This window comes from Sesamum indicum, linkage group LG6 (genome assembly GCF_000512975.1).
Source record: "Sesamum indicum cultivar Zhongzhi No. 13 linkage group LG6, S_indicum_v1.0, whole genome shotgun sequence".
NCBI lineage: Eukaryota > Viridiplantae > Streptophyta > Magnoliopsida > Lamiales > Pedaliaceae > Sesamum > Sesamum indicum.
This window is the reverse complement of record NC_026150.1, coordinates 2,855,428-2,871,181: the sequence shown is the minus strand read 5'-3', so window position 1 is coordinate 2,871,181 and position 15,754 is coordinate 2,855,428. Positions and strand designations below refer to the sequence as shown.

At 31.8% G+C, this 15,754-nt stretch overlaps 2 protein-coding genes across 2 annotated transcripts; one reads left to right on the top strand and one right to left on the bottom strand.

Annotated features, from left to right (window-relative positions):
* Positions 4,714-5,600, bottom strand: LOC105163594. Its single transcript, XM_011082007.2, has 2 exons — positions 5,359-5,600; positions 4,714-5,231 (listed from the first exon to the last, which is right to left on the bottom strand). Exons 1-2 carry the CDS (start codon positions 5,454-5,456, stop codon positions 5,003-5,005), a joined length of 327 nt encoding a protein of 108 aa, XP_011080309.1. The 5' UTR covers positions 5,457-5,600; the 3' UTR covers positions 4,714-5,002.
* Positions 11,884-15,410, top strand: LOC105163593 (alcohol dehydrogenase class-3-like). The gene is made up of 9 exons (XM_011082006.2): positions 11,884-11,917; positions 12,005-12,117; positions 12,374-12,420; positions 12,527-12,852; positions 13,488-13,570; positions 13,638-13,713; positions 14,520-14,677; positions 14,764-14,925; positions 15,015-15,410. Exons 1-9 carry the CDS (start codon positions 11,884-11,886, stop codon positions 15,129-15,131), a joined length of 1,116 nt encoding a protein of 371 aa, XP_011080308.1. The 3' UTR covers positions 15,132-15,410.

Sequence of the window (15,754 nt, the reverse complement as noted above, 5' to 3'; positions counted from 1 at the left end):
TAGAGAGGTTTTAATGACGGTGGAGCCACCAGCAATGTGTCCTACGGCCAAAACTTGATGTCTGTCTGGTACACGCACCATTGATGCGCGTGACAATGACGAACTAATATTCGGTGTATTTAATAAATAAATAAAAATGTAATTTCCGGATTTTATGGCTGATCTGTCTTTTTATTACTTCTTAAATATTAGAAAAATCGAATTAGGACAATCCCAGCAGTTAAAATGTGTACGGACTCAAATTCTCCGTCTCCAAAGGAATTTTTTTTATTTTTTTATTTTTGCACATTAATGATGATCTTTGCATTCTTTTATGAAGATCGGATCTTCTTATATTAAACAATAATTCCACAGTCCTTCTATAAAGTTTTTAATAGTTTTACATAGACCTCCTCTTAATTTAGGAAATTACATCAATATCCTTTACGTTTATTTCTTTCATTTAACAAATAGATTTTTCCTCAAGTCAAAATTTACTGTATTTACTTACATTCAAAAAAATCCATATTTGCTCTTAATTGATTTATTACTGCTCATTGCAAATTAAATAATTTTTTTTTCTGACCTACTTATCCTTATATGGATTTTTATTCAACATTTTGATTTATGGAATGGTATATTTGTTACACAAAAACAAACGTCATGAGTATTCGATGCAATTTTTTAAATTAAAGTGAATCTAAATGTAATTATACCAAATCTCAAGGGAGTGCGATGTAATTATTTTTACAGGGTTAAATTATACTTGGACATCATTTGAAAATGCAAATTCATACTTTCCCCTTTTTTTTTTGTAAATTATACTTTCACTTCCTCCGAAAAATTTTCATCTGCAACTGTATCATTTCCATTACTGTACAAGAAATACTGATGTCATCAATATAATTACACAAACTTTCGTAAGATGATAAATATAATATAGAAAGTCAAATTTGTGTAACTGTAATCAAATATTATTTTAAAATATAATATCAGTGCATAAAAAGTAGCTGAATGAAAATCTAACCAACTTTTTATATTTTTCTTACTTCTTTATACGGGGTAAAGTTAACATCATTGTTGCATCTATTTTTTTGAAAATATTATGTTTCAGTACTTCTATTGTATAATTGAAATACGTAAGAGAAAAATTTTATTAAAATAATACGGAAAAAAATAAATCTAAAAATGATTATTTTTCATATAATAAAAAGAATGAAAATGCCAATATACCTAAAACAAATAGTATATATAATCTATAATTATATAAAAATAAATTAATTAATTTAAAGTATGAGAATGGCAATGATCAAATGGTAACTCCAATATACACCTGCAAATGTATTTATTTGTCTGGCCCAAATCTTGTAATGAATGGCCCATAGAATATCTAAACAGGCCTTCGGGCCCAATTCGGATGGACCTTTATTCCCCCACGCGGGTGGGATTCGGAATTGGGCTTGCCTTTAAGTTTGGGCTTTTTGTTGCTCAACCAAGCACAAAATTGTTATAAAACAGTATCAGTTTCAATTGCATTAAAATTTAATATTAATACTTTTTCAACAATTTTATGGATCAACATATCAATGGAATAGTTACACCGCCTTCTTGGGATTTTTGAGAGATTACATCTAATAATTCTCGTGTGTGGTTCTCTCTAATAAAAAAAATATATAATTACTCGATTGACTTATTACTCATTTATTTTAGTAATAAATACCGTATGATGAATATATCCAGCATACAAGTGTTACGTGTTTACATTAACGATTGAAGTGTAGAACCAAATGAGATCAAATCGATCGATAGAAAATTAAAAGTCGCCAGGTTGAACAGGATCGAATCGAAAATGCGTTTCATAATGTCGAAGGACACTCCAACTATGAAATTAATTAGAAGTAATTACAATAATATTTAATAAAATTTAATATAATTATGAATATTTTCTTGTTATTTGAAAATTTATAATACTCTTATTTCAACAGTCGTCGAACAACTACCACAATCCATTAGCTTTCATTAGTTTTTCATCTATTTTTCTATGATGTATTGACCAAAATATTCTTGTAAACTATAAAAAAATTTAATTTTTTTATTGAACATTTTTTTTACAATATTTCAAATTTTACCATCCACCTCATTCGATTTTTTTTTTACAATTATTCACTTTCTAAAAATAAATAAAAAATACAATAATGGTAAAATTGATAATTTCAGACTTCTATAAAAAAATTACATAATTTTATTAAATATTAGAGAAATATTAGCAATTTTCTAAATAGTGAATAAGTATTTATAATTATGTGAAAACGTACGGGCATTCAATTGTAATTTCGCCTATAATTAAACACAAAGAATGGAACAAAAAGGAAGGAATTTATTGCTCATTGCAAGTAAAAATAAAAAAATAGGGGAAATTACAACGATCTCTCTTAAAATTTTTGGCATAATCACAAATGCCTGTCGTTATTTAAAAAGTTACAAATATCCCCTAAAGTATGATGAAATTTTGTGATCCTTGAATAGATGTATGAAATTATCAACTTTGCTTCTATGATATTTTTTTAATTTTTTTTAAAAAATAAAAACTTATAAAAGAATCAAATGGGGTGGATGAAAATATTTTAAATTATAAAAAATCATCCACTTAGTTTATAAGAAAATAATAAATAAATAAAATTAACTTTTTAATCTACAAAGACATTTCGGTCAGTATAGTACAAAAAATGAATAGAAATCTAGCAAATTGTGTTAATTGTTAGACAATCATTAAAATAAAAATATATTGATAATTTTTTAAATAACAAAAAAATATTAATTATTCTTTCAAATCTCACGACAGGTCGTAGAATCTATCCTTAAAAATATGGAGGCATGTGATTAAAGCTGAGTAATTGCTATATAACAGAGCCAGAAATGAGACATAGAGCCCACCATCGTTGAAAAACAGCCACCATTTTTGTTTGAAGACGCATGTGACCACTGTCCTACTAGACAAACAGAACAATATATCCTTTCAAAATTTATAAAACATATACTTTGGGGTCAATGATCACATTCTCCTATTTAAACATATTTTAATTTGCAATGGGATTTTTTTTTCTTTTTTTAAAAAAATTTCAAAAAAATTAGAGGTGGCACTCGAAAGACTTGCCACGAAAATTTGCATTTGCGTCATTTGTGCTTGTTAGAATTCCTACAACAGACTTATTATCGTCAAGAACTAAAGTTTAATCACGTGAGAATCAACACATAAGTCAATACGTACGTTTAGCCCTATCGAACGAGAATTTGTGCCCACGCCGTGTGTGTAGTAACTGATTCAGGTAGGATGTCGAGGTTATTACAAGGATATCCCATGAAATAGGGAACCTGAGAAAAAAAAATCATTAGGCTCATTGGGAGGTCTCAAACTAAGACTCTTCGATGTTTAAATCAGCTCGAAATCGAGATAGATTAGTTCAAACTGAAAATATTTGAAGCAGATGATCGTAATAAAAGTGTCTTACCATAAATAAAATGTAACCAATGTATTATTGGGCTAAATGTGCCAACTTGCTTGGTTCAAGTGGCGCAATCTCCAGTTCAAAGCTGTAAAACGATCAATAGTCCTTATTGTGGTCTATTGAAACGACTTTTGAGCTTGATCTGACCCGAGATTTGAAGAGACACAAACCCTTGTATATATGAGGTATTTGCCTTTTAACCAGAGATGTTTATGTTTTTTTTTTTAAAAATAGTCGTGATATACTCTTATCAGTAACTTTCAACCTTAACTACTAGACCACAACGAATGATGATTTTGCAGTGGATTCTTGCACAATTGGAAGACAATTTTTGTTATTAACCGAATATTATAAATACTTTCCATTCATGATGGAATAACGTTTAAACCCCAACCATGACTGATTTTACAATGAATTTCTGTTAAAAGTTGTGTTGTAAAAACTGAATATTATGAATTCTCTCTATCCTCTTGGAATTTCTTGTCAATAACATTACAACCTTCAATACCTTCCATTATTTTTTGACATACTTTAAGATCTGAATTAATAAAATAAAATATATAAAAGAAATAGAAACAAAATTGTTCACTTTTTTCTACCTTGGTCCACTGCCTAAATAATTGTTGTAGAAAAAAGAATATATATATATATATATATATATAAACCCCTTTAGTTATGTATCATCACTTGTCATGATAAAAATATGATAAGTTGACCAGTCAAAAGAAACATTTAAAGCATTGCTACTGATAGACATAGAGAAGTCTGGTCTGACTGTGACCACAATTGACCAACACATAATCCCCTCCATTTAACTTTTTTAGTTTAAATTTTATTATATTAATATAAAAATCAAATTACTCAATATTTGGTTGGAACCAATCAATAAAATTTGTTTGGATTTAATTTATTGAACTTAATAAACCAACTTGTACACAAAATTTTTGGCTAAAAGCTGGTTTTAATTGATGCCATATGACAAAATATTTCGACTATCAACTTTTAAATTTAAATAATAATGTATTTGACTCGATTCATTTAATTTGATCCTGTTTTCTAAATAAACTCTTATGACAGAAAATCCAAACTGATCAAATGAATCAAGAAAACAAATAATACCATGATTGGAAATAAGAAACACATATAAATTAAGTGGACTGAATTTTCTATTTCAAACAGTATCTTCTACCCTATTTAACGTATAAACATCGTATGTATAAAATTAATTTTTTTTCCTTAAAAAAAACATGATATAATTTTTGTACTCATTGAACATGCACACCCTACATGTATAAATTTTTTCTCTAAATAAATATTTATACACGTGATGTGTTTTAAATGAACGGGGTAGGAGATGAAATACGATTTGCACTGAAAGGACGTACGAATTAAATAACGGAGTAGAAAATATAATAGAATTTGGAATAAAAAATCCAATCGAGGGCCATAATTTTTTTTGTTTTTTTTTAAATAAAGAATTAATAATACTAATAATTACATATTAATGTTGAAAGAAACTATGATGATGAAGAAGAAGAAGCATCAAACTTGTAGTGCTTGTCAACAGCGACGGAGACATCCCAAGTGCAGCTTAAACCCTTTGGGAAAACCACAAGATCTCCAGCTCCGAATTCCACCACTTCACCTTGCGGGTTCTTGGGGTAAACTTTCACCCTCCCACGCACTAAATAACACGTCTCCTGCGCATCAAATTTCAGCTCGTACTTCCCCGGAGAGCAACCCCATCTTCATATATAATTATTTACGAACAAAACCCAATTAATTACCATAGTAAATCATAATACTCTATACATATATATACACAAACACATAGTAGAGTGTGTGTGTGTGTGTGTGCGTGTGTTGTGCTTACTTGGGCCAAGACTTGATGCCAAGTTGAGAGAGTTGGGACTGAGAAGGGTTGCTTTGGACTGTAATTTTGAGGGTATTTGAGGAGTCTGGTGCGGCCATGGTTGTAGGGTTCTCTTGTTTGATGAGGGAAGAAGGAATTGGAGCTGTGTTCGGTCAATTTTAGATAGGTATTGTATTGTATTGATGATCAGAGAGGGAAGATGAGTATATATATATATATATATATATATGCAATTGGTTTTGTTGATTAATTAGTGTATGTGTGGTGTGTATAAGCCTTCTCCCACTATAAATAAGAGTATATATATATATATATATATATATATGCAATTGGTTTTGTTGATTAATTAGGTTAATGTATGTGTGTATAAGCCTTCTCCCACTATAAATATCCTTTGACCCATCACATCAAATTCCACTATGCCTTGCTTGTGGTTTGAACTTCTATTTTGATGGCATCTTACTAGGGTTTTGCTTTTTTTTTTTAAAAAAAAAAAAGAAAAAGAAGAAAATTTTCTTGGAAAATTTTTTATGCATGTTAAATCAACTTTTTTTGTTGATTTTTTTTTCTTTTTGTTGAAGACTAGTGTAATAAACTGTAATTTAGAGTTATCGGAGATGTTTACATATATATTTTCTTGTAAATCAGTGATCAACTTACCTTAATTGTTTATCAATAATATCTTAATTCAATGGTTAAGGTTGATGTTTTGTGCATAAATTTGAGATTGTAGGTTCAAATACCACCAAACGCTTGGGCATTTATTTCACTTTATATAATTATTTGTCTCATTTTATATGATTTTATTGTAATGTATTTTATAATTTTGAGTTATATTAATGTATTGATCGAACCAATATATTATTTACACGATAAATTTATTAAAATATTAATATAATCATAATATAATTATTGCTTTTATGTACAAAATAATCTTACATTAAATATTTATTAGTAAAATTTTGAACTACAATTATGCGGGATAGAAGTCTATGATGCCATCTACGTTAAAATCATAGATATCATTTGTTCGTAAAAACATCTTTCGTATTGAAATTAATGAGTAATTTATATTAGGATGGTTTTACAATTAATGAGAGCATTTCAATTATTATTAGCGGAAATTAATGAATTTTACATATAAATATTAACTTTTTTTTAAAAATAAATAAATAAATATAGCAGTCCATGAAAGGTGGAGATACAGCAAACCCGAGAACGAGTTGGAGAGATATTATTACAATTTTACAAAGGGGCCCGGGGGATAAGATGGATTGTGGATAGGATTCCTCTGGTCAAAGGGTTGACCGATTTTTTTAACAAGGGGCATGTGGCAGCACCACAGTGGCCTGTCACCTGGGATTCCTTTGACTAAGGTTTTACTGTTCTCAAGATGATGCCATTTCACTTCACCTTTCATCCTTTTCCCTTTCTTTTCTTCCTACACTATTACAAACCGTAGACTCAAAGACGCCTTATATATATATATATATATATATATATGGTTTCTTTTGTTTCACAAAAATCAGTTCAAGAAATCTTGTTTCTTATCACAAAATACATCACTTGAGAGTAGAGGGAGTGGGATTGGTCCGTCCCAATTTGCTCTGTGTGCTCACTTAGCCACACCAAGAGCAAACCTATTATAAAGTTTTGGAATTTTTCTAAAAATTCAATTTACATTCAAATCTCAAATTCTCCTAATTTCCAAAATATCAATTGGGCAGCTCTATCCACCTGTTATTCCCGATTTATGATGCCATCAAATGGCATCAGCAGAGTCCGATTCAAAAATGCATTGCTCCACATTAAGTTCATGCAACCTTGTGACTGTCAGTCGGAGTCCTTGGACCTCAACAGTTGTAGGCTTATAGGTAAAGATCTTATAGGCTTCTAGCAGGAAAATATTTCCATTATGATCTCGGCCAACAACAACAACAAATGATTATCCATCCAAAAAGGAAGCGTCAGTATTAACTTTACACTAACCTATGGAAAGGGGATGCCAAACATAGTGGACTTGCTGAGTAGTATGCTTTGGCATCCTCACTGAACAATGCTCCTCTACTTTTTTTAGAACGGTTCTTGCAACTTCCATTATTGTGGGAGGCGGCTTTAAGTGAGTCTTTTCATTGCGAGCTTTCTAGGATGATGACCCATGTGATGAGGAACTGCCATTGGGTCTCCTGGTCCAAAAAGAGATCGGAGCTTGCATTTGAGATTTGCAAGAACCACTCTCTAATCCACAAGTGGGACCAACGATGGAGTCTCACTTGCCATTTAGAGAGCATCCAAATTTGTTTGGCGAACGGGCACCTCAAGGAAAGATGGCTAACATCTTACACCTGAAAATCACAAAAAGGGCATCTAGTATCGTGAATTGGAAAGATTTGAGCAAATTTACCTCGAGTTGGGAGACAATCAAACAGGAATCTCCACACAAAATTGTTGTGCATTTGGAGTCTTCAAATTTTCCTTCCAAAAATTCTATCCTCAGGGTCCACTAGAGCAATAGGTTTCGAAAGTGTTAGATAGGCTGTTTTGGTGGAGAATTTCCCTATCTTGGAGGAAGCCCAGAAGAGCCTAGTGAGTTCCGATGATTTCGGAATTTGGTTTTTCCTGATTTCATGGACAACTGCAAGATCAAACATTTGAAACAGAAGTTCGAGGTTCCATTGGTTGTCTTGCTCGTCAAACAACCCATCAAGTTGCGTTGGCCATGTTCGATCAATACAGGCTGGTGGTTTTGGAATGTAGTTTTTGATGGATGGGATCCAAGGGTCCTCCCATATACTGAGGGTAGAGCCGGATGACACGGTGTAGCATGCAACCTCTTTGATGAGTTTCAAGCACTTGGAAACATCTTGCCAGATCCAGGATGCTCCGTGGACCTGCAGTTTAACAAGGGGGTTAGACTTATTTCGGACGTATTTAGCAGTGAGCAACTTACACCAGAGTTTATCCTTTTTCTGAAGCACATTCCACGCAATTTTCAAGACAAGGGCTTTATTAAAGTCAGCAAATTTTCGAAGCCAAGTCCTCCTTCTCCTTTTGATTGACAAATAGAATTCCACGATTTCAAAGTAAACATTCTATTTTTTCCCTCTGAGGTCTTCGACTGCCACCAGAAACGTCTTGAGATTGAATCCAGTTTGTTGCAGATCTTTTTTGGGAGCAAGAACATGGACATTTGGTAAACTAGGAGAGATTGGGCCAACAATTTAATAAGGACCAACTTTCCGACTCTAGACAAGTTTTGTGCTTTCCACATTGAGTACACAGTGATTGTGTCGTGTACCACTAGTATTTATAATTTATAATTTATTATTAAGTAAGAGACCCCTTTTTAAAAAATATTTTTAGAAAGATAAATTAATAATTTTTGTTAATATTTCACAAAATATTAATAACTCTATTTTGGGTGTTATATATTTTTGTTAATGAATCAGAAAGGCACTACAAAAAGAAAAATGTGGTGACAGTATTTTATTTCGATGATCCTCTAACTTTTTTCCACCACTTTATAATCAAACAACTTTCTCTAATTAATATGTTGTTGTCTAATTATTAAAAAAACATATAAGTGGAGATGACAACGTTGATATTCAAGTGGAATAGAATGAACATAAAAATTTACATATATATATATATATATATATATATATTAAAATGCAGGCAAGCGGAAAAAGTCCTATGATTGTGTTATCAATATTTATATTTGTATTTTTGGAAATATTTGCATTTATATATCTCGAATGACATATTTATCTAGATAATATATTTACATATATTCATTTTTTTTTGTTTCACTTAATATTATGTACTAAAAATATTATTAATTTTGTAAAATTATATTCTTTATAAATGTAGAGCATGATGCACATGCATTGTGTGTGCCTCTACCGCCGGTTTATTATTAAGTGAGAGCCAACTGTATCTCACTTATTTTTTTATCAATTATTTATTTTAAATTTTTATATTAATTAATTATTCTTAACTATTCAATTTATCATGATTTTTCATAACTATCTTTTCATTGTAAATTTTTTTTAGGGGGGAAGTGATCATGCATTTTTTTTTATTTCTCTAACATTATTTATTACATTTGTTTGCCAATATTTGAGAAGTTCTTTTTTCCCCCCCCCCCCCCCCTCAAAAAAAAAAGAGTATAAGGAGGTAAGTTGTTTCATTTTAAATAAGGGGTAATTTGCTCATTTACAAAAACACAAACAGACTGCTTGCATTTTTTTCCCATAATTAAATTATGAGATTTTATTTTATTTTTGTAAATATTAAGAAACACAGAGAATCTTTAGAGTATATTTTACATTTTACCTTTTTAAATTTCACAAAGATCGATATGTTCTACTATGATTTGCACAAGTATCAAGTGGGCTATATCATTAATAAATATTTATGTGCGTTTGTGTGTGTTTTATTTTATATTTTTTCCATCTAATAAGATATGTTAATTTAAACCTTTATTTAATTGAAAATTATTTTTTGAGTGTCTTGGTTTTTTTATTTGTTATTTTTTTTATCTTTTATTATTGTATTAATCTCATTTTCTTTTAATATATCATCTCAAATTTCCATTTCTCTCCTTTCTTCTCCCATTCTTTTGACATAATTTCACATAACCTTTTCTTTAATGTTTTAATATTATTTTATTTATCCAACCAATATAAAAATAAAAATAAATTATATACACACATTTGAACATGTTATTTGATATATAATAATTTATGGTTACTGACGCATAAAGAGTCTAAATTTAAAACGAACTATTGCACAAGTTGAAAACTGGGCTAAGCCCATTAGGAACGAATCAGGAGAAATTGGCCCAATACATCCATAATCTATTGATCCAACCCGATCCAAATTTAAAATGAAAATGCCTTAATTATTTATCACTTGTAATTACCTTACTAATTATTATTTTTTTAAAGTAAGAACGATGAACTATTATTAATTGATAACAATTACAATCATTCATTTCGATATCAATATCTAACAAAAACTATTATAATAATCATAGACAACAACTCATACTATGTATTAGACAACATCCCACGCACATAGGGGATTCGTACACATGACTTCTAAAATCATGGGTTTTCGCTCTTTTTTGTTTTTTTAAGGTGAAAACGATGGACTATTATTTACATTCTCGCTGTTTTTGTTTTTACATTCAATAACTAGAGTAAGTTTAAATTAAATCTAATAAAATCTAAATTAACTCTATTTCTTATGTAATTAATTAGGTTAATAATCTTAATTTAATGAGAACTTTTTCTCAAGACAGCACGTGCAATTTGCACTATTAAGTTGTAGTACGATGGGTCCGATAATTTATTACAATCAACATGTAAATAGAATTCTTGGTCGGGGATAAGGTTCGGTGGATTTTAAAATTTGTAGTATGTATAATTTTTTTATTGCAATATTTGAAAATAATATAGTATATAATGTATATAATATTACTCATAATTTATTGGCTATAATTGTAATTTTAATATATATATATATATATCTCAAACTTATATCTTCATGTCATTTGATGTGGAATTGTCACAATTTTTAGGACTAATTATACATAAATTCCATCCAAAACTATGAAATTATACTTTTTCTCAGAAATTTTTTGAAATAACTCTTACATTTCCGCTAATAAATTCTTCATTTACTCCTATATCCTTTTGTTAGAATTTATACGAAAAATACTAATATTAATAAAAAAATACATAAATATTTAATTTTGCCTCTTATTTAATATTTTTATGTATATTTTTTTATTTGTAAGGGGGTAAATGTAATATCTATACTATATAAAAAGAAAAGGCATTTTTCTCTCCAAATGACGATTATGACACATCAATTATATCATTATATCAATTATAATCCTAGGTTGATTTTCTTTTTCTCTTTATTGTTTTCTTTCTTTCTTTGGAGAAATATAATGTATTGGTTTATATATTATTTTTCTTATTCATAATATAGTTTAAAACATAAAATATTATTCATTATATGCACGCAGGGACAACATGCCACAACATCTAGTATATATATATATGTAGATTGAGGTTAATATAATTACAATATTTTCTTATAAGTACAAAATTATTATATAAAAATATTAAATGAGGGGTAAACTTAAAAATTTATGTAATTTAAGATTTTTGAAGAGGATATAAGTGTATTTTTGAAACTATTATGGGGAAAGTATAATTTTGTATTTTGTAGGAGGCTAATTGCAATTAACTCTAATTTTTATTATTTTTTATGATGTATTAGAATATTAATTGGTATTGTATATGTAGTGTAATTATTATTTTTGTATAATAAAAAAATATTTATAATGTTAATTAATTGTACGTGATCAATCAATCTTGGTATACGTGATCAAACTTGATACGACAATTTATCCATCCGGAAAGAGGAAACAAATAGCCTCCTCCACTCCACTCGTCACACACTTGTACCTTCCACTGTGTGCATTTCTCTGATTTCTCTTCTTCATCATTCATGGCTACTCAAGCTCAAGTCATCACTTGCAAAGGTATTTGATCTGCGTTCTTGTTTTCCATGTCTAAGGTTTGAATCCTGGGCTGATTGGTGTTTTTGTTTTTGTTTTTTTTTTTTTTTTTTTCCCTGGTGATCGAGGAGGTGGAGGTGGCGCCGCCGCAGGCCGGAGAGGTTAGAGTCAAGGTTCTGTTTACTGCTCTCTGTCATACCGACGCCTACACCTGGAGTGGGAAGGTAAGTTCTTGATGCAAACATGGTTACATTCTATCTATACGCTTGTATTAGGTAATGCCGACTGAAGGAAGTCTTGGTATTATAAGATTTTGATCTTGAAATTTTATACGCCGGTACCGGAATGTGAAATTAAATCTGTTTTCTGAAATGAAGTAAGAAGGTAGAAAAAGAGTGATAGGCTTTCTGTACAGAGAAATGCTGCCGCCTAGTGATTTGGGTGTTTTTGATTCTAATTTTTTGTTTATCTTTGGTGAAGGATCCTGAAGGTTTGTTCCCATGTATCCTTGGTCATGAGGCTGCAGGGTATGTTAATAGTTTAACACTAGAAGAGCCATCTTCTTTTGGGCTTCTTGTCTAATGAAGAGATTTTGATTTAGCACTGATTATGTGTTTTCTACTGGAATATCAGAATAGTTGAAAGTGTTGGTGAAGGTGTGACTGAAGTTCAACCTGGAGACCATGTTATCCCTTGTTACCAGGCAGAATGCAAGGAATGTAAGTTTTGTAAATCTGGAAAGACAAATCTCTGTGGGAAAGTAAGGCTGGCTACTGGAGTTGGAGTTATGCTGAATGATCGCCAAAGCCGTTTTTCAATCAACGGTAAGCCCATCTATCATTTCATGGGCACGTCAACATTCAGCCAGTACACTGTTGTTCATGATGTTAGTGTTGCGAAGATTGACCCTAAAGCACCATTGGACAAAGTATGTCTGCTCGGTTGCGGCGTTCCAACAGGCAAGCCTCTTTCACCTCTCTTATGTGTTTGAACAAGTTATTCTGTTGTCCTTTGACTAGCATTCTCGTTCTGTGGTGAATACAAGAAATGTGGAATCTGCTCCCTTCTCTGTTTTTCCATATTTAGAAAGGTTCACCCTAAGCATAATGCAAATAAACAAAATTTTCGTCAGTGCTTATTAGTTTTCACGCTGCTTTCTGTGTGCTTTTGTGCAATGTACCTTGTTCAGTCATTTTCAGCACTTTAAGTATTGAGTGGTATCCATATTACTCAACTACTTCCATTTATATGCTCTAGGAACAGTAGAACACTTGGCATGACTATAATGTAATTAGACTAATTCTTGAAATAGAATTCAAATATTTTCCGATATCAAGTTTTTGTTCACATATATGGAGCAATCTTAGTATAAACTTCTCTTATCATGTATATCATTCTTAATATCCGCTCAACTCTCTCTTCTCATGGTCTCTGGGCATCACAGGGAGTCAAGCTATGCACTTGGGTGTAATCACAATGTTCTTATACCAGATTTGTTTCCCACTCCAGAAAGTCTTAGAACTAACTTGTTAAATGATATTTGAGGTGGCCATCATTTCTGTACTCTTCATACTGCATAGTTAAATGCATATAGGTCTTGGAGCTGTTTGGAATACGGCGAAGGTAGAACCAGGTTCCATAGTTGCTGTTTTCGGCCTCGGCACTGTTGGACTTGCTGTAAGTTTTCTGTAGGATGACTTAATTCTCATGACCATACAGAGAGGATTTATTACCTTTTATCCAGGTGGCAGAGGGTGCAAAAGCTGCTGGGGCTTCACGTATCATTGGAATAGATATTGACAGCAAAAAGTTTGACAGAGGTATTGTACTACCTTCACCATCCCAAAACATAGTGCCATAGTGCTGATTCCTTGTGTGATCCAGTGGACTTTTCAGTCTTGGGTAGCAAGACCTGATTCCTTCTTGCTTAGATGCAGCTTATAGTTTATGATTCTCTGAGTGGTAAAAGATGATTCAGTGACTATTTAATTTAAAAAATGAGTTAAAGAGATTGCTTGCCTTTTGTGGTATAGGTCGTTATGTTACTAAACACAGGTCTAACAAGAAAACAGCTGGTAATAAACATTTCTGCAGTCGAAATTTGTCTCACTCTAATTTGGGCATGTACAGTTCAGTAGAACTTTTCTACACAAATAGCTTAACACTACTTTTTATCTTTGGAGATATAAAGTAAGAGGTTTGTCATATTTACGCGGTGCTTTACTTTCGTCCTTCGTTCTCAGAATGAGAATTTAGGACAATACTTGTTCCACTGAATATCATGGACTACCTTTCCTAGATCAATCGTTCTAGTTGATTGTGTAGGTATCTGAAGCATCAACCGATGCTGTTTTCAGATATTTCTCCACCATTTAACAGTTTGCAAATGCTATATTATCTGTTGTTATCAACTGAGTTTATCTTGCTTGCTTGAGTGTTCAATGAATCATCTCTGTGTGGATTCATAGTTTAGATGCTTACAAGCATATCCATAAATCTTCGCAGACTACTAGGGAAAACGATCAAATTGTTTTAAAATCTTATAATCAAATTAGTGGCTAAGCTGGTGATCAGCAGAGAAACTAACTATTTATTCCCGGTGACATTGCAAATTGGTGATGCATAGCCAAGAGTTTTGGTGTGACTGAATTTATCAACCCAAAGGATCATGAGAAACCAATACAGCAGGTCATCGTGGATCTGACAGACGGTGGTGTTGATTATAGTTTTGAGTGCATCGGGAATGTTTCTGTAATGAGAGCTGCTTTAGAATGCTGCCATAAGGTACCTCGAACAATTTCCTTTTCTCACCTCTTCAGTTTTAATTATAAATTCAGTCAGGTATTTTAAGCTCCCAGACAAACCTGTAGGGTTGGGGAACATCAGTTATTGTAGGTGTTGCAGCCTCTGGTCAGGAGATCTCCACGCGCCCATTTCAGCTGGTGACTGGTCGTGTATGGAAGGGCACAGCATTTGGTGGTTTTAAAAGCCGTTCACAAGTACCTTGGCTTGTCGACAAGTATATGAAGAAAGTGAGTATCAATTAGTTTTCTTATTCATGATTTATCCTCAGAGTTTCTCTTCTGTGTTTTCAACCAAAGTCTGCTTGCCCTTCTTTCAGGAAATCAAGGTTGATGAGTACGTCACCCACAATATGACACTTGCAGACATAAACAAAGCATTTGATCTCATGCATGATGGAGGTTGCCTCCGCGTTGTGCTTGACATGCATATATGAACATGATCAGATCCCGCCTGCTATAGTTAATAATCAGTTTGGCATCAGGAGGAGCCTTTCTTATCCCTTATTATGCAACTGCAGAAACGCCTTTCACAGACGTTATCTGCTCTTATAGTTAACGCCTTAATGATCAATATGTTGTGTTTTTGTTCCTCTGGTTCATGCTCTATGCAAGTTACTATTGCCTTGTATCACTATACCATCTTCGAAAGTTTGCTTATGGTTGGCTTTCTATTCCAAAAGCTACTCCTGCAAAGGCAGTGGTGATTGATCTCACTGAGTGAATCCCAAGTCACTGTCGCTGGCTTACGCTATTTATCAAGAGACTTTGTGTGAGATAAAGAAATCATGCAGCAGAAAGATCTCCTAATAAAATTTAAGCGAGACCAAATGACATATATCTTACAATAAAATGACATAAAATTGTCACCGACTGATGCACACCGCATCATGGCACTGGCAAGTTGAGATCAGTGACTATCGTGCCAGAATGTCTTGCATGATGACCGCAAGCATTCAATCATTGTACAAGCACAAAAAATAAGCTGGAGAGCCCACAGGATTTTGGATCTCAGCCTCATGTTTGAGATATTCCTGCCTCCCACCAATTTTAGTTTCAA